Here is a 20,449-nt window from a genome sequence, read left to right as displayed (position 1 = left end):
TGAGAATTGAGTAACTTTCACCTCATAAACTCAACACAAACGCACAACCTCCACTGATGAAATGTTTTTTTTTTTCTCTCTCTCTCTCTTAAAAAGTTAGTCAGTTACTTTAAATTTACCTTACACACTGATGTCATGGGCATTGGCAGTATTGCCAGGATTTTTTTTTTCCAGCCATGCATTAATTCTCAGATAGGTTTGAATGAGATTCTAACCACCTGCATTGAAGTGTTTGCACAACATTTGATATCTGTTCATAATTGCTCCATGCTCCTTGATGTAGAGCTCACAAAATGCTGCAGGCAGAGCTGAAGAAAAACATAGAAGCACTGCTATTATACAAATTGCTGTCAGTGTGTATTGTACGAAATCAAGTAAGTGTGTAGTATCCAACGTGCAGCTTTTGCCCTGATAAACTGTGCAGCTTCAACTTTGCCTTCAACAAAGTTTTCTCATAACTTTTAAAATAGTTTTATCTTAAAGAAACAATTTAGAGACAGTTCTTTTTTTAACTCCATTAATCGTTCATCCAGTTGTTGTAACTGACTGTAATCACCCAGTGAGAGTTTTTACTGTATCAAATAAGAAATTGTTGCTTGGTTTGCTCATGTTATTGTTGCTGTGTCCACATTTCCTCCATATTTCTCCATAAGTGTGCTAAGTACTTTGTGTCTGTGTTTCTAAAATTTATTTTTGTTACACAGTAGAATTGCCTTATGTTTGTATGCAGAGAGCAGCATGTTTGTACTGCTGAATAATACTTTCGTGCTGATTAAAGTGCAGAATAAAAATGTTTACACATGCACCTTTGTCTGCTGATTTTATTGTTTTATGAGACAGAAGAAAGCATTCAGAGCAGAAGTTTTTTTTCTCTGCTGTTGAATAATCACTGTTATTTGTTAATTGATGTAATCCAGTACAAATCTTATATGACACATATTTAGACTCATAAATGTAATTAAACAGTATAAAGACAGGAAATGTGTCTGTTAAGTTATAGGGAGTTTTTTTGTGCTCCTGTTTACTAAATTGGTATCCCAGTTATAAATGAGATGTAAAGATAAGCAGAGAAATTTTAAACGGATTTTTAAATCAAATCAAAGCAGGTTTTAAATGAAACAATAAATTAAAGTTAAACAAGTCCTAAGAGGAAAAAAAGAAATCCGACCTGACCTGAACGCCGCACCGTCGCTTTTCTTTCGTCATCTTCGTGTGACTGTTTACGGGCAGCAGAGCATGTTGCTTTAGTGTGAGCTGGTTTTTGTGCAGTTTTCTTGTAACTTTTGTGAAAATGACCATGGACATGACTTTCCTCGGGACCGGCTAGGCCTACCCGTCTCCTCACCGCGGCGCCTCGGCTCTGGTGCTGCGGACAGAGGGGGAGTGCTGGCTGTTTAACTGCGGAGAGGGAATCCAGACCCAGCTGATGAGGAGCCAGCTCAGAGCCGGTGAGCCACTCATTGTTGCTCCTCGTAAATCCTGGTGAAGACATTCAACTAGTGTATAAGAAACTAAAACCATGTCCTTAAAGTTACTGCAATCGAGCCAGCCTCCACTTCGAAAAACATAGTCGAACTAGCCCCCACGTTGTTTTGCCGTACGTGTATATAACAAGCATTACGGTAAGAGTATGTCAATGATCAATTAATAAATACAAAAATAAATAATAGTAAAAATACATAAATAACTGAATGATAAAAAACGAATAAATATTAAGTAATAAATAAAATGAATTGCAAACTATTTTAGAGAAAAATTGAGGCTTTGTCATTTCAATTGTGTGAATAATTAAGTTAAGTCAAACTTGATAATAAAGAATGAATTTCCAAGGATCAATATGAATTCAAAATGACAGTACACCACCTCACACTGTCATTGAGAAACTTCCTGTTTCCACAGACCAATCCGATGACAGCTGACCACGAGAGTCACTCAGACAATATCAGGACAGTCTGATGTTGAATCTCAAGATTAAAGTACTCTGAAATGTCATATATGAACTGTGTGTCCTCCGAATTCAGATTAGAATTAAACATTCTCACATTCTCAGTGGGGGCTGAGACCCCCAAAAGTCAAATCCAAGACTTGTACCTGTTACCAACCTGTTGTAACCTGATACAACAATACTGAAGACAGACTTGAAAGGATGTCGAAGAAAGAGAGAGGGTGAGCACACTTTTGACAATTTATAAGGTCCTTGATCTAAGACACCTCTGGAATTTTTTGTTAACATTACAAATGCAGGCTGTGTCATTATCAGGAGATCCAGCCTAAGACAGCTCATTGTTTCAGTTATTTGGAATATAAATTGATGGCTCTGGTTGACCTTAATATGTAGATATGAAGCCTACATACAGATAAGCCCAACACACACAAAATATGTCAAATTATGTCCCTTCTTTAAATCTGTCAAAGTAGTTACAGTCATAACTTTGTCTGGGATACTAGTGTAACAGCTCTGGAATCTATTTCAGCAGGATATATAACAGGAAAATGTATCCTGTCATGCTAATATAACGTGAATGAGTCTGTTTCCACATGCAAATAAAGTCTGTGGAAACAGGAAGTTTCCTTTTAATTCTAATCTGAATTCAGAGGACACACAGCTCATATATGACATTTCAGAGGGCTTTAATCTTGAGATTCAACATCAGACTGTCCTGATATTGTCTGAGTGACTCTCTGAGGTGGTCTGCCATCATTCTGAAGTGAGATTGATCTGTGGAAATTAATTCTTTGTTATTAAGTTTGACTAATTATTTACACAATTGAAATAAAATGAAATTTTTCATTATTTATATATTCATTCATTATTGACTGACTGGCACGCCCTTACCATAATGCTTAGTATATACAAGTACCACAAAACAATGTGGGGGCTAGTTTGACCTTGTTTGTAGAAGTGGAGGCTGACTTGACTGCATTTTAAAGTCCCTTAAAACAAATCTTGAATAAACTTTTACTTATTGGTGCAGCCAAACACTTACTTTCTCCATCCTGTCTGAAAAAACCTCTTACGACTACCCAGTTAAGTTATTCTTGTCTGTCCAAAAGTAGAGTACAAAAGTTCATCGAAAATTGAAAGTAGACTTGATCATTTTAGAAGGCACTTAAAATATGTTTAAGTACAAGAAAAAGACACAAAACCACAATAATGTTAGGTCCTTATTGTAGCTGCAATGACTATCAATTAGTTGCCAACTCGCCAACTATTCTGATAATTGATTAGGCTAATTGTTTTGAGTCATTTTAAGAAGAAAATCTCCAAATTCTCTGATCCAGCTTCTCAAATGTGAATATTTTCTGGTTTCTTTAGTGCTCTATGATAATAAATTGAATATCTTTGGGTTGTGGACAAAACAGTGATCGACATTTTTCACCATTTTCTGAAATTTTATGGACCAAACAACTAATCAATTAATCCAGCAAAATAATCAACAGATTAATCAATAATGGAAAATAATCGATAGTTTCAGCCCTAGTCCTTTTCACCTCTAACCTGCCAATGAAATAGCCTGAAATAGCAGCTAATATCATGTGAATAAAGTCTCTGACCAGCATGTCGTATTCTAGCTGTATCACAGTTTCACAGTGTATGAAACAAACTATAAAACATGTCGAGTGGCCATTCCGTCAATAACGTGTCATGTTTTCCACTCAGGTCGAATCACCAAGGTTTTTATCTCCCATTTGCATGGAGATCACCTTTTTGGTCTGCCTGGTCTCCTCTGTACTGTGAGCCTAAACTCCAACCCCGACCCCCAGCAGAACCTGAACTGTGTGGACATCTATGGGCCCCGGGGCCTCAGGCACTTTCTCAGGGTGACTCTGGGCCTCACGGGGTCACAGCTGCTCTTCCCTTATGCTGGTAGGTTGTTACTGTGTGTCTGAAACCTCCCACAAAGGTTATCAGTTGTTCAGACGGTGACTGTGTGAATATTACAGTTCACCCAGATATAGATTTGTGTAAATTCAACAAACTCTAGTTATATTGTGTCACTGTTATTGTACTTCATTCTAATCTACTCTTCACTGATCTCATCCACACTGTGTATGTTGCTGTAGTACACGAGCTGGAGCCCACATCTGACCAGAGTCCAGAAGAGGGGCAGCTCAGTCTGGAGGTGTGTGATGGTTTTTGGTTATTTCTATGTAAAGAATAATCCCACCTTACCTATCAGTACAGTGCTAAACACTACAGTATTTATTTGTCATGCAAGAGGCTGTTTTCAAATATCAAATCTGTATCCGGTTTCCATTTTTTTATCTACGATATGAAAAAGCTGATTCTCTATGGTCTATAGGGCCTGTAGTTTTGATCTATATGGCAGATTTCACACTTACAAACTTTAATAAAATATTTGCATATCTTGTCACTAGTGGCATATCACAGACTTTCCCTTCTGTTCAGAAAATGTTAACGCTGTATTTTATTTACATCGATTTTGCCATGTTGTTTTGTGTTTGTTTGTTTCTATGTCCAAAATGTCAGCTGTTGTTTGTTGTTTTTACTGAAACATGTTTTCTCTCTCTCTCTCTCTCTCTTTCTTCAGATGACAGCAGAGTGTGGTCCTCTGCACCCACAGGAGCGGCCAGGAAGGACAATCTCCCTGGATGTCTCCAGTGACTGTTACACCCTCTTTGAAGACAAGAAGTTTGTGGTTAAGGCCTTCAGGTTGTTCCACCGCATCCCCTCTTTTGGTTTTTGCATTCAGGAGCATGATCGACCTGGAAGACTTAAGACTGAACTACTGAAAGAACTCGGTAAATGTGCTTTATGCCTCTTTTATATCTCTTGTTTCTTTATGTGGACAGTTGTTGTTGTTAACATACAAATGTGAAGAGAGACCAAAAAAGTATACCGGTTAATACCAGTTGCATATTGTAGGTGGTTCTTTAAGTGTCTCATGTCCAGTGATATTATTGGACATGTGAATATAGGCATAAAATGTTCTGTTAAGAAAATGTTCTGTTAAGAAAATGCAGTTTATAGTGTGAGAAGCAGGTCAAAAATAATTGATAAAATTATAGGCTGATAGTTTTACTATTAAAAACACACTTTTCCTGTGGGTAAAAGTAGGGAAAGACACAACATTTTGAATAGTTTTGGTATTTATTGTATAGTAGTACCAAGTATTATTGCATGGAAAATTTTGCATTTACTTACTTGCTCTTCTATGCTAATTTTATTGGGAAATTATTTATAGGACGTGTATTTGTTGGCCAGAATGCGCTACTAACATGCCCAAATCTATGAGTCTGATTTAGACAGAGGTCACCCAGTACTGTGGCAGGAAAAAGGTGTCCTCCAACCTGTGGATGACTCTGATTCATCTTATTTCTTTTATTCCTCAGGTGTGAAACCAGGTCCGCTCTACGGACGACTGAAAGCGGGGGAGTCGGTGACTTTGGAGAACGGACATGTGGTGTCGTCTTGTGTCGCGATGTGCTGGAAGAAGCCATTCCAGGGAGGAAAGTCTGCATTTTAGGGGACTGCAGCTCAGTGCTCTGGGAGGGACCGCCGAGGTTTTGCAAGGGGGCGGACATACTGGTTCACGAGGCCACCCTGGGAAATGAGCACAGAGAAAAAGCAGTGGACCACGGACACAGCACACCTGAGATGGCAGCGGCGGTGGCTCGGGCCTGCTGTGCACGGAGGCTGGTGCTGTACCATTTCAGTCAGAGGTACAAACCCTGCTCCCTGCAGAAGGAAGGAGACGAGGACGATATCTCAGAGCTCAAGAGACAGGCTGAAGAAGCTCTACAGGACAGTGATGTAGAAGTGATTCTGGCTGAGGACTTTCTGACTCTACCTATTCCTCTCAGAAGACCGAGGTAATGAAAAACTGATTTAGCCTAGTTTTTATATTGCTGGTAATAGATCTGATTAAAACACAACAGCTGTTTGTTTGTCAATTATTTATCTTATTTTATTATCATAATTGTTAACTACTTTTGGCAGTTGTTAACTTCTTAGCCATTACAAACGTACCTGTTTTACTATCTTGTGATTTGGAAAGTACGTATACTGCTAACATTAGCTTCTCTCCGTTTTTTTTAAGATGCACTTTATCCAGTTGAACGTTTGTTGTCACTGAATTAGTCGAACATTACAAGTGTATTGCCAAAAGATTAAGATGAGGATTCACTTTTCTGGAGCTTTTGATCACATCATACTGTCTTCATCAGCAGATGTACTGTAAAGCTCAAGTTTTAAGCTAACATGGATGAGAACTCCTAAAAGTGCTCAGAAAAAAAATGGAAAGTTTGAACATCTACACTTCCATTGTGACTGAGAAAACGGTCAAAAGCTCCAGAAAAAGCAAGTGCGCTTTGAGCCGAGATTGTTTTGTCAAATGCTGTTTTCAGTGGTCTAGAATGAACAGTCAAGCAGGCTTGAATAATCATCCCACAATGCAGTAATTGGTGATTCTCCAAATGAGGCCCCAAAACAGAATTTGGACCAAATTTTTAGTCTTATTAATTCAAAAGAAATTTCAGTCTTAATGGTGGTTTCTTCCACTTTATGTCAATCATTTACTAAATACTACAAACAAAAATGAATATGAATGAATTAAAAGAGGATTTTTGCTGTGTGATGACGAGTAAAGAACATGCGATCATCTCCGAACCTTTTCCAGAGCTTTATTTCTGGATCTGTACACAAGGTATTAAAGTACAACAGAAAATACAAAATAATGTTTAACAAAAGGAAAAAAAAAACAACTCAATGTTTATGTACAATTCTTATAAACAATAAAGATAGCTTCTTGAACATTTCTCATAGTGAAGTTTTTGATTGTCTATATTTCTGGATATACATTTTTAAGTTTTGTAGGTTTTTTTATTCACAAAGGTGTTTTTGTTTTCATCAAAGAACTCGTTATCTTTTTCAAAACCACAACTGCTATACTTTTTTTCTTCTCCTTTTTAAACTTCAAAACACAATACAAAATATAAAATAAATTTGTTTAGTGCTTGCTTGCACACACAAGTCTCATACCAGAGATATCAATAAAATATCACATTTTCGAGAGTTCACAGGGTGGTGAAAAACCTACTTCTACTACTTAATGGCCTTTACATTCTGACAGTTTTTCTGAGTCTTTGTACAAACCACAGGTGAAATAAATATCACTGCACTGCTAAAGCTAGAAGAGCTTGGAGGACCTACTGCATTATGCACATTGCATTAAAAGAGAAACTAGCTCTCCACATACTTAGAGCAGCAGCCATCCCTTTACCATCAAGACAAATATAGACGACGACATGTAAAAAGATTTTTTTTTTTTTTGAAGAAAGAAAGATGAGCGTCTTTTACAAATGGCTGCAAGTTTCGAATGCAAAAAATTTGCAACATTGATTAATATCAATACGTCTCCAGGTAAAGCCGTTTTCAGTGGTACACTTGAAACAGACACAGCTGGCATGCGTGGTTTCAGCTGTGTCCCCGTGTCTGGGTGTCATGTCTTTCCAAAGAAAAAAAAAAAAAGAATAAAAAAATTCAAATACCAAGTCAACCAGTAAAATGCAAAACCCAAAATATCTGTACATATCTACAAATTATTGCCATTTGACAAGGGAGGGGGAAAAAAAATTAAAACCTTTGTATCAACACAGATTCACAAGTGTAAGAGGTCAGTTAATAGACTTTTTAAAGGCTATTTGCTAATTATTTACATGAAACGCAGAAGTGAATCATCTTCTCTGACGCTGGGCTTGGAAACTGAATTACTTGATCAAACTTAATTATGGTTTATCGGCATGAATCCTGTCTGTACACACACACGCACACACACAATGGTGAGAACTATGGACATGACAAACGATGTAACCCTGAAACAAACTACGTATTCATATCACAATGCATAGATAAATTAAGTAAACACTACTACTGCATCCAATCAACTGACGATGACCCGCTAAACATTTTACAATTCACAAATATGGACTTCAGTCAAGAGAAACGGTTCCATTTCTGCTACTAGACTCCAAGAAATTGTCGACCAGATTAAACAAGTCATCCTCTAGTCAGACTAGGTTAGGCAGACGTTGGATACAATATCAGAGTGGCTTTTAAATAAACATAATACTGCTAGCTTAGGTTTACGCAAGCTTGCTAAGTGGTCTGAAAATGGGGCTATGTGGTTTAGAAACATTTTTAAACAAAATTTTTACTACAATAAACTTGACATTTTCAACTAATCTTTCCTAAGAGTAGCAAGAGAGAAACCATCAAAGGATTGAACAAAATCTCAAAAAGGTAAAAATATGCAATACTTCACTGTGCCTGATGTCTGTGTTTCAATGGCTATTAACCCAACTTATATATTTTACATTGCAATATTGCTGTGACATGGTTTGCTAGTCTGATATCCTCCTTACAAGAAGTAGGATATCAATAACTTGATATCCAACTATAAAATGCTCTGATTATGTTACTCAGGTATTCTTGATTACCTCTTTAAAAAAATGTGAGAGAAAAAAAAAAAGAATAAGTATAAAATCTGGGACTATAATTTGAATTTGACTACATGGGATAAAAATGAACTGTTATAAACATTCACATGTTCCAGTTTGGCCACTTTTAGCACTTTAAAAGTAAACAAGCAGACAAACTACTGACAAGCTTCCACAGGAGAGAAAAAAAAAAAAAAAAAAAAAAAAGCAAAACCAAACTGGAAGGCCAAAGCAGCTGATGGCCTCCTGCGACACTTCCTGGTCTCCAAGCTCATCTTCATGCTAGTGTTGCTCTTCATACAATATGTAACCAGGTTTAATTGGGGACACATAGAAACCATTTTCACCAGCCTGGTTACTAAAAAGTACCTGTAAACCAAACACTAAATTTAAAAAAAAAAAAAAAAAAGTACCACTTCAAACAACAAAGCAACTACACGCTAGAGGAGGAAAACTACTGTAAGATGATTTTGGCAGCTGAAAAGAATGGCAGGATAACATACTGTAGCTATGACGATGTTATGTGTAGATGTGAGGGAGGAAGATACACAACTCTCCTACTGCAGCCTCTGGGCCCCACTGTACATGGACGTTACACATCTCAAGACCGCAAAACAAAAATAAAATAAATGGCTATATAAACTCTTGAGAGAAATCAAGATTTTAGTTTTATATGATAGACATCACTGATGTCATATTACACAAAAAATGAAAACAAAAAAGTATATTCATATACATATATATATATATATATATATATATATATAGATAGATATATATATATATATAATAGAATTTAAACAAATTGGATTCTCCAGTGAGGTCAGTCTTATGTACAAGCAGGAAAAGGGGTTTCAAAAGGGAAGAAGAAGAAGATGAGGAAGATCACTCTGACTGAAGTGCTGCAGTGTGTTGTGTGTGGTGCCGTGCATGTCCTCCCAGAAAGCCGTTGGGCTCACCGCTGCCAGCCAAGCTCCCAAAGTCTGTGACAGACACTGCCATTTTGGCGCCGGTGATTCGGTGGTGATGCGTCGTTTTCCGCCGCGCTTCAAAGTCCACTCCGAGGTTACCTACGGAGACGTCGTTGATAAAGGAGTCAGGCAGCGCCATCTTGAGTCTCTTTGAAGGCCGCTCGCAGTCCTTGTTGACACAGACTCCTCCTAGCTGGCCCAGGTCCGAGTGGTAGAAGCCTGCGTCGAGCATGTTTAGGCAGTCAGGGTCTGCACCGTTGGAAGGGAACCCGAGGGATTCCTCGTGATTCAAGGACCCGCGATGGAGGCTTTCCAGGGGAGGAAAGCTGTAGGAGTCCAGGCAACTGACCTCTGCAGGGCTGCACACCGTAGCTACGCTGTTACTCAAAGCTGAAATGGAGACAGGACACTGAATTAACATTTGATAACTTCGAGCAAAATGAGACTCGGGAACACGTGATGACTGAGGGGAAAAAACAGCGTGACATTAAAAAAATGAGGAAAAACAAATAAAATAATCAATTTCCATGATGTTACTTAGTATTCCTTTTCCATGACTGCAGAATTAATTCCCATTACTGACCTGTGAGATCGCTGGCAGTGATGGAGTTAAGCAGGCTGAGCTGTTGGTCTGTGGTGGTCTCCAGCCGTCCTCCTCCACCTGCTCCTGAGCACACAGAGGAAGAACTGTCCACTGCCAGTCCCTCTGCTTCATCCACCAGCCTGTCCATCAGGTCACTACATACAATGAAACGTGTTTCATTGTAAAGGGGTTTGTTTTTCCAAATTATGTGCACTTTCACCATTTTAACCAGAGTTCGTTGTGTCAAAACAAAAGCACAGGAATGCAAACAGATTCACTGCATCTTCTGCCACTTACGTTACACCAGGATAGCTGCTGTACTTTTTCTTCCCGAACCGATTCTGCTGCACGAAGAAGTCAAAGCGCTCCGACTTTTTCCACATGTAGTAAAAAGCCACACATTCTGCTACAGTTCGCGTTGTGACCTGAGGAAAAGGAATTATTCAAAAAGGGGTGAGAAACTTTCAGAGCTTTATATGTGTACAGTATGTTCTCATATCATGAAGGAAGACTCACTTTGTGTTTCTGTATGAGGTGAAAGTTCTTGTCATACATCTGTAGTGCGTGTTCAAAGTTCTTGCATTCCTCCTCAGACCACTGGGGCGATTTTTCTGAAATGAAACCAATTTAGAAATATAGTATTGGTGCGAAATCAAGTGATCCAGATGTTAAAAAAGGGTAGCTTCATATAGTAAACTGAGAACACAGGACTGGAACAAATGAAGACAACAACTGGATCCAAGATCTTTTCTGTCGGCACATTGTATGTACAAAGCACACAGGTACGGATATACACAACATATGGCTTTGTCTTTACTGTTTGTTCCTGTACAGAATGATTTTTAATTGCCACGTGACATAAAATTCACTATGAGCATCATTGCAGTTTACTGCATACTAACCAGCGAGTTTGTGCTTCCCTTTCACGCTACATCAAGAACTAGAGATTCACTAATAGTAAGACAGTAAAAAGTAAAATGTTGAGCAGAATACAGTTTTCTGTCAATGTTGAGCCAGAGGGAAGGAAGCTCTTCTCACATCAAAATGAAACAAAGAATGAGTGATGTGAGAGAATGTGCTCAGACTCTTTCACAAATTACTGTAGGATTGTTAAAAGGGGGATGATTCAAGCTTTAAATGGGAGGGGGGAGGGGGGTATTAAATTTTGATGTAAAAACTCTACAGTGCTGATATTACAGTTTAGTCTGCCATCACATTAGAAAGGACAAATTATGCATCAGACTTAGGGAGGCATATTTATGTGGTCCAATTTAGAAATAGAGTGGATTCCACGTTACGCTACAGTACAAAATGGGATTGATGTCACATAAACGTCACATTTAACTTTTGTTCTGAACTTAAATATTTCTTTCTAAATGTATTTTAGAGTGTATGGCATTTTATTCTCTTTTTTAGGTTGCCTCTTCAACATCTGGCCAGGAAAATTGGTCTTCTAGGCCAACAACTGGCTCATTTACATTTACTTGTTTTCCCCCCCTGTTGATTAATGAGCATCGTCCCTGTCCCCTCTGTTCTCCTTAAGATGTTCTTCAATAAGATGCTTTTAAAGTTAAAAATATACATTATAATACAATTTTTCAAATTCATGATCCAATAGAAAGAAAACCCCCATAAACTTCGCCCTACATCTACCTTGATGTAACTACTCTGTTGACTGTCAAACTAACTGCTAACTAAGCAGATTGTTATGCCTGGGTAGAAGTTTTTTTTAAATTATTTTTGGATAATCTGGTTGGGATGACAAATCTACCCTACACCTATTATACCACCAGAGACTCTTGTTTGGTGATTTATGCTGTAATGCAATCATTTTCTCTGTCAAATCTACAAGTTAAGTTTGACAGAATGCCCACAATGTATTCACTGCTATCCAAAGTACCAATGACATTTGCCTAATGTCAGGAATGATGCATTTCCTTCTGCAGGCATTCATAAGTTGTTTCCTTTGCTTACCTTTTGAGGATTTTATGCGGCTGCAGTATCTCTCTAGTGCTTCACGGGTGTTGTAGTTGCATTTGACAAGCTCATGCAAAGCCTATGTGGAGAAAAAGGAATTGGTCAAGACTGGAGTATTAGCCGAAATAAATTATTTGTACCACAGAAACAAATAATCTTAATCTTCAAAGCGCAGCTGCAATAGGATGTGTGAATGTGAAATTCAGTGGCATATTAAGCAGACTGCATATGCTCACATACATTGCCAATAACATGCTCATCACTGTGTTACAACATGAAAGAACTGATGAATAAAGACGTGCCTGAATAAATAACTGACCTGCTCATTGTCTCGGACGTGCATCCCTGGTTTGTCACATCCTGTCTTTTCATCTGTTGTCCGTGACAACACTTCAGACAGAAAACTCCTGACCTTGTTTTCTGGTAATGTACCTGGGCTCCATAATAACTCATCTTCATCTTCATACACTGTATGGAAAGCACATCACAGTGAGATCAGTCACCTTGTGATCTTGTCTTTAATTGTATGGACTGTAACGTTGTAAACAATCACATTAAAGAACATATCTGCGCATGTGCAAAAAAAGAAACAACAGTCACCTTTCTCCCCATCTTTGTAGTGACAGAGGCAAGAAGGAACATCTGCTTGGTACTGTGTTCCCACCATTATTTCCTATGATGATAAAAAAGTCAAACAAAAACACAACATATTTAAATCCAAGAGCAAACTAGTATTGAGTTCGTATCTTAACGTGTTCCAAAATGAAATGTGTCATTTACCTTTCTGGAGTCCTCTGGGCTTGGGCCATCGTCATCACACTCTGACTCTTTATCACCGTCAGAGATAGTGTTGGCTGACAAAATAAAAAAACAACAGATAAATACCTTTAACATCAATTTGCTTCCATTGGCACATCTCAGCTTCAGTGCTAAGGCTTGATGTTTTAACTGCCAAACTTGGTGTCAAATTAGGTGCTGTAATAGGTGATCTTGCAATGCCTCTGCTCCTATCGTCATACTGGATGCAAGACTTTACCTAAATCTCATGAAATGCTCAAAGTAAGATACACTGTCACTGTGGACAGTGCTGAAACTTAATCACCAACAATTTTGATTATCAACGAATTGTATAACTCCTTTGTCAAGCACAAATGGCAAATATTCTGTGGCACCATCTTATCAAATGTGAAGATTTGCTGGTTCTCAGTTTTACATCATTGCAAATTATCTTTGGTTTTTGGATTGCTAGTCGGACAAAACGGCCATGTTCTTCAGCACATTAACACTTATGTAGCAGTCTGTAAATCTAAAATGTCTTTAAATATAATAATATTGCTTAAAAAAAAGTTTAATATTGCTGAGATAGTTCTAAGTGTAAAGTGTGGTTAACATATACTTTAAAAAACTTGTCTAAAGGTTCAAAGTCATAGATTGGTCCAGATCAAATGAAAGTAATTATTATAATACAGCATACAATATACAGTGCGTATCTTAATTAGTTGTGAATGAGTATCAAAGTTTGTACATGGAACAACCGTGGCTCCAATAATTTTACAGGAAACACGAAATGACAAAATGATGAGGAACACAAGAAGTATATTAACGCGTGGGTTGGTCAGTTTTACATTTCATCTTTTTCAGCAAACAAGAAGGGTGTGATTATATTAATACATAAATCTGCCATTTGCTGCTACAGCCTCACACAAAGATACTGAAGGAAGAGTTGTTTTTGTTAAAGGGGTTTTATATGGTAATGTTTTATTGGGAAATGTTTATGTTCCTAATGTCCAAGATGAGGAGTTTTTTGCTATACTTTTTAGTCAACTTGCTGAAATGGACTGCTCCAATATGATAATAGTAAGCGATTTTAATTGTAGTTTATGTCCTATATTGGACAGATTTCCACCCCAAAATATTCAATCCAAAAATGTAAGGGCAGTCACAAACATTACCAAGGAATTTGATCTTCTGGATGTTTGGAGGCATTTAATCTACGTCAAAAAGCTACATATTTCATTCTCAGTCTAATTCATCAGCGTCACGTATCAACTATATATTTGTATCAAGATGTTCAACCCATTTAACCGAGCATTCAGATATAGGCCATATTTGCTCTTTCAGACCATGCCCCTGTTACTATGTTAGTGCAACCTCTTAGACCTATTTAACGCTCATTCTGTTGGAAGATGAATACACTATTATTCTTAGATAACAACTTTATTAAATTCTTGGGAGAACAAACAGACCTATGTTTAAAATATAATGACAAAGATGAGGTTGCCCCAGATATTGTGCGGGATGCATATTAAGCTTATACTGCAGGCATGATTATTTCATATACTAGTCAAAAGAAAAAAAGAGCGTGTAGCTGAACAAATTGAAAGAAAATAAAACCCATTAGAAAAAAAACTACATAACAAAATTAGATGATGTTTTAACTGAACTAAAGGTAAAAGCAGAAAGGGACACTGTATCTGCTAAATAAAGACTGTTTGAATTTGGCAACAAACCTAATCACCTGTTGGCACACTTGGCAAGGAATGCCCCTGTAAAATCTTTTATTTTATTTATACAGGATGAGAATAATTAATGCCAAATGAATAACGGTCAGATTAATGATAGATTTAAAAGGTTCTATGTTCTCCCAGAATAAATGCATATAGCTAATATAATGCTAATGCTGAAGAAAAATAAAAACCCAGAATTATGTTCTGCACATGGGCCAATCAGTCTGCTTGAAGTATAATATTATCCAAGGTATTGGCTCATAGGTTAGAACATGTGATGACTTAGATTATGGATGCAGATCAGACTGGATTTATAAAGGGTTGAATGTCCTATCACAATACAAGACGTTTATTTAACATTTTTTATTATCTCAATCACTGTCAAACTCCTGGAGCCATTGAATCTATGGACGATGAAAAAGTGCTTGATCGAACTGAATGGGAATATCTATTTGAAATACTGAAGAGATTTGGCTTTCGATCAAATTTTTAAGGTTGGGTTAAACTTTTGTATAAGATGCCTACAAATGGTCTTGTGTCAGCACCCTTTAAACTAACAAGAGGTACAGCCCAAGAAGTCCACTGTCCCCGCTCCTGTTTGCCCTGGCTACAAAGCCGTTAGCAATAGCTATTAATCAAACTCAAAATATTATAGGAGCAATATTAGGGATAAAACATAAAATTGTATTATACCTTTATTCATTTTGGGAAGTTTCACTGAGAGGCAGCCTCTTTTTTTGCAAGAATGTCCTGATCACATTCACACAGTTACACATATTCACAACTGGAAGCTGCCCACGCCACTGAGCAGCTCCACTGGAGCGGTTGGAGTTAAGGGCCTTGCTCAACAGCACCTCAATGGTGATAATGAGGGAAGGGCAAGCACTGCTTTTTCACTTTGCCCACCCAGATTTATCCTGCTGGTCTGGGGATTGAACTGTAGCTTGACTTTAACAGACCCAATGAATTTAGTACCAGCTCGGATAGAATATGTTCAAGAATTTGGGCTGATATGTGGGTACAACGTTAATTTTAAAAAAATCAGAAATTATGCCCTTTGTGAGCTGTGGACATGTTGAACCTGATTTTGTTGAGCCGTTTCAATGGGCTCCTGCAGGGTTCAATTATCTGAGAATAAAAGTCATGCCAATATTTAATCAGCTCTATGCTGGAAATAATATGGCCTTTGATAAGACATCTTAAAGAAAATATGATAAGATGGAGGTTTCCTCCTACATCTTTTCTTGGCAGAATTCATCTTATTAATTAAATTATTTTCTAACATAATTTATGCTATATCTATGCTTTTTGTGATTTTAAAACCAACTGATATTGGAGACATTAATAAAGCAATGTCAGACTTTATTTGGGAAGGCAGGAAACCCCGAATTAAATTGGAGATTTTACAGCTCCCAAAAGAACAAGGTGGGTGAGGTTTACCAAAGATGGAAAATTATGTATTGTCAATACATGCCAGAATTATGTCTTTGCGGGTGGTTGAAAAAACTGGATTGCTTTAGTTTGAAATAGAGGCAATGCTCAGTAAACCCTTTTCCCATGTTAATTTGTAAGACAAGCAAGTGAGCAAATTGCCAATTATTGCTAAGGTCAATCTATTAATAACTAACATAATAGACAGAGTAGTTTAAGGAAATTTTTTAAGAAAACCCATCTATTAAATGCCGTTAAAACATTGGTGGATAACCAAGATTTATCAGTGGAATAATTAAATTAACTGTACCTGTATATATGTGTGAGTGTGTATATGTGTGTGGACCTTTACATGTAATGTTGTGCGCTTCTTTTTTCTGTTGTTGTTTTTGTTGAACAGTACAGTGTACAGAGACTCTCTGGCTGATGTGCACTTTAAATAAACTTGAAGTTGAGTTGAAGTAGTGGGTGCAGGACAAAATTTCAAGACATGGCAAGAAGCAGGTATAAAAATGATGTATGATCTCTATGGTAATGGGAACTTTAGAACATTTGATTCGTTAAGAACTCAGTACAATATACCTACCAAGGATTTTTTTCAAAAATTTACAAGTCAGACACTGTGTGTACAAGAAAACGAATACTCTCAATTTCTCACTTATTAGGATGATTTTTTTTCTGGACCATCAAAAGCATGAACATTTTTTATTAAAATTTTATTCCGAGTTAAAAAAAATTGAACTTGGAGAAACTTGAACTATTAAGAACATCTTGGCGTACACTACTTAAGGTGGGAATAGATAAAGAAACTCATGGGAAGAAATTCTGATATTGCCTTCCAGAATATTAATATGCATTGGATATAGGGAGATGCAATATAATACTTTACAAAATGTCAACATATCTCCATATATTTATAGTAAATATACAACAGGAGCCTCCTCAAATTGTCCCAAATGCAAAAATAATTACTGGAACCAGACTAAATTGTCTTTGTGAGTGCAAAAGAATTTAATTATTCTAGAAGGCAATATGTAAAGAAATATGTATGGTGATAAGGAAACAACTGCCCCCAGCCCACTGTTACCTACTAGGAAGAACATTGAATTGAAGGTACACAAAGAAACAGTTCAATTTCTCTTCATGTTGGCTAGAAAGGCTATAATGACTACGTGGTTTAGGGATGATTCTCCTTCTGTTCAATTGTGGAAATCTCTGATATCTGACGCTGTCACTTTAGAGGAGATACTGTATTGGTGGGAGAACTCATCTTTTTGTAAGAAAATAAGAGAAACCACTGAATCTTCTAGGAATTAAGTGCAGTTTGGCATGAAGATAACTGTCTGAGCTGAGGGATTGTTTTGTTCATGTACAACACCACTTGTATTAGTATTTCTGTGCCCTGGTGACTCGAGAATACTGTGTGTAGTTTCCTGGATCAAATGCAAATACTCTGCGTATGGTACTGAGTTGTTGTTATTATTTTTTGAAAACCAATAAAAAGAATATTTAAAAAAAGCTGTCTGACTAGACGATTTTATATTTTGTCTAAAATGTGGTACTTTATTTGTTTACTATTGCAATAGTAAGCCTTAATCCCACAAAGCTACAGAGTAGAAGTATTTTTTTTTAGAATGTGTAACCTGTCACTTACATCGAAGTGTTCTTGGGAAGAAATCGGTGGCCTCATGGGATGTGACTGAAGGGGTGAGATCATCAGCTGAAGACTGGGTCTCCTCCTCGTAGTCCCCAGACAACAGGTCTTTAGCTATTTCCTCCTAGAAAGAATGAATAAGGGTGACCAATGAATTAATTCTTTAAATTATTAATTTTTCCCAAATCTTTTCATTACCAATGTAACATCACCACATAACAGCAGACATTTACCTTGTCCAAAGTCATGTCAGGCAGCTCATCTGTCAGGTCTCCAGAGGAGCTGTCTATACTGGAACCTGCTGAGCCCTCATAGCGATAGATGGCCAACAGTTCTTCCAAAGGCATATTACCTTCCTGATATAAAAAAAGAGGAAAAGAGCTATGAAAAACCATACCTATTCAATTTAGCTGTACAGGGTGGCTGTGACATCATGAGGTTTCTCTTGTTATTTTATTTTTTAGCCTAACATCCAAATCTTTTTCAAAATGAAAAAAGTCACATAGTTTGGAGCCAATTTGTGAGCCTGGTAATACACTCTGCTCCACCGACATCAAGAGACAACTTCTGAATGACGTCAACAAAATGTATGTGCAGTTGTACCTCGTCGACTTTCATTAATTGTAACCTGTGCAGCAATGTTATCATAAAGGGCATGTCAACAAATGTCAATGTGTTACAATATTACGTTTTTGTTTTACTGGCAACACAGCTCCAATATTTTTTGCTCAACTGCATTACTAAGACAGCAGACTTTGATTTAACATTGAGAATAAAATCACATTTTAACATACACAAGTTCACATTTGACTACCTGAAACCATAACAACTTGTGTAAGTACTGTTTTAGGACATTTTCTACTCTTATTAATTTACCTTCTCCAGATCTGCAATCTCAGAGCTGAAATTCCTGCCTCCATCCAGAGACTCTTCCTCCTCCAGAGTCCTCTCATCATCATACTCATGAACTAACATTTCTGCAGTTGGGTCAAAGTCATGGTCCTCTGATGATAAAGAGCCAACTGAGTGAGAGAAAAAAAAAGAACCATAAATGTCTTAATCTTACCAAACAAATAAGCTTTTTTTCCAACTTACATGAATGATTCCAATTTCAAAAGATACATTCATATTAATACTGATAAGTTTCAGTTAAAGGAGCATTATATTTCAGTAATTTCAAAGCAGTTTCCTCTAACATAATTACACAGTACGCAATGTATGTGACTTTATCCTAATGGTTGTGTCATGTAAAAATATTTAATTAAAAACACATGAAGTTTATTAAGTACAGTATAAACGTGTAATTAATTGTGTATCCTACATAAATTTATAATTTCTCAATTTAAGATTTCTTACCTGGACTTGAACTCCCTAGGGAAGCCTGTAAAATATTAAAAACAGAGCATACATTATTCCAATACTTGAATAGTGTTCTCAGATATTACTACGACACTTTAGCGGTAAGTATAGTTGAGCAGAGTTAGGAAAAAAATGTCATTAATGATCTGTGTTATGACCAGCGAAAATACATAGGCAGGAAAATTACATGTACCGCTAATGTTACCTTAAATACAGTAGGTGGCTAATACATTAACCGCAAAAGAAAGCTACACACTGGGGATGTGAGCGAACTGTAGTTTTAAAACCTGGTCCTATCGCAGGAAAACATCGAAGTGAAAACTAAGGAAAACTGAGGGAGAGAGTACATTTTAAGCAGTGTCGGCTTCTGTAACAGTTAGCTAGCCAGTAAGCTAACCCCAAAGCCTGATGTTAACGTTATCCATCGAAAAATGTAAACACTAATTTCGTTTGCGCGGTATTACAATCGTTACAGCTGGGAGATATTTAACAGTTACAACACAGGCGTCGCGAATTGAGCCTAAGGGGAGAAATTTTTTTTTTCATTCACTACAAACACTGTTTAATCTGTTATTTCCTTTAACCAGCAAGCTAACGTTAAATTTACGTATCAATTTACACAGCCGCTACACCAAAGCAGCTGAGAGAGCGAAGGCGCAGCGGCCTTGTAGTGAAGGATCGGTCCAGACATTCAAGGATATTTTAGAGGAATAAAAATGACAATTATTGCACGAAACACGCTATATAGAAGGAAAAAACCACGATCTCCCCAATCGATAACATAAAAATAAAAAATACAACATACAACATTTAAAAATATCGATTTAAGATCGATTGCTTCTCCCCTGTTTTCCCTCTTACCTCCGCCATATTGGTACCTTTAGCTAATGGGCTCGTTCTAGCGCAGTACCCGGATCAGCGCTCTGAGCCAATCAGAGATCCAGGTGACCGTTCTAGTCGTGACGCCATTCAAACCAACCACTGATCGGACTAACGGTAACCATTTATAAACGGTAAATCTACGGTATGAACATAAAAGAAACAACCATATAGAGATCATAATCACGAATAAATATTCAACATGTACCACCAACATCACGGAGACCTTGTTGACACTTCACACAATGACATTTCGCCAGAACATTCCTAGAATGTTCTCGGCACATCTCAGCTGATTTCCTGTTGTCCTCAGTACAGTAGATACCTTTACGGCATTTAAAGCTCGGTGTTACCAACATTAATGTTTCTATTATTTATATTGCTGTTAGAGCTTCTCACGGTGGTGGAAAAATGCCTTCAAATGGAACTAGGGAGATCTGTTTTCAGTTGTACAGTTCCAAAGGCTTTTTTTCATAATCAATTTATTTGGCTGTCAATTTTCATATTTTCCTACAGTAATTTGTTTAAAACATAAAAAATAAAAATAAAAAAAAACTGTACGTCTCATGTTTCATTTTCAGCAAGAGTGCTAATGACAGTTCATCTACACAGTGAAGATGTCACTGTC

At 37.1% G+C, this 20,449-nt stretch overlaps 1 protein-coding gene and 1 pseudogene across 5 annotated transcripts; one reads left to right on the top strand and one right to left on the bottom strand.

The window, feature by feature from the left end:
* The first annotated feature begins 1,174 nt into the window (after positions 1–1,174).
* On the top strand, positions 1,175–6,777 carry LOC121903992 (annotated as a pseudogene).
* Positions 6,626–20,053, bottom strand: mier3b (mesoderm induction early response 1, family member 3 b). Of its 5 annotated transcripts, none has more exons than XM_042421455.1 (13): positions 20,030–20,053; positions 18,940–18,964; positions 18,460–18,605; positions 17,817–17,939; positions 17,584–17,707; positions 12,772–12,845; positions 12,592–12,664; positions 12,311–12,459; positions 11,989–12,070; positions 10,531–10,625; positions 10,312–10,439; positions 10,015–10,169; positions 6,626–9,821 (listed from the first exon to the last, which is right to left on the bottom strand). In XM_042421455.1, the coding sequence occupies exons 1-13, from the start codon at positions 20,036–20,038 to the stop codon at positions 9,346–9,348; spliced, it is 1,659 nt and encodes a 552-aa protein (XP_042277389.1). In that variant the 5' UTR covers positions 20,039–20,053; the 3' UTR covers positions 6,626–9,345. The 5 variants fall into 5 exon arrangements, with proteins under 5 accessions (XP_042277389.1, XP_042277388.1, XP_042277392.1 ...); XM_042421454.1 differs by lacking the exon at positions 20,030–20,053 and adding an exon at positions 19,804–19,879; XM_042421458.1 differs by lacking the exon at positions 20,030–20,053 and adding an exon at positions 19,748–19,768.
* Positions 20,054–20,449: the final 396 nt, after the last annotated feature.

This window comes from Thunnus maccoyii, chromosome 9 (assembly GCF_910596095.1).
Source record: "Thunnus maccoyii chromosome 9, fThuMac1.1, whole genome shotgun sequence".
Classification (NCBI taxonomy): Eukaryota; Metazoa; Chordata; class Actinopteri; order Scombriformes; family Scombridae; genus Thunnus; species Thunnus maccoyii.
The sequence above is the reverse complement of the archived record's forward strand: the minus strand, read 5'-3'. Positions and strand labels throughout refer to the sequence as shown.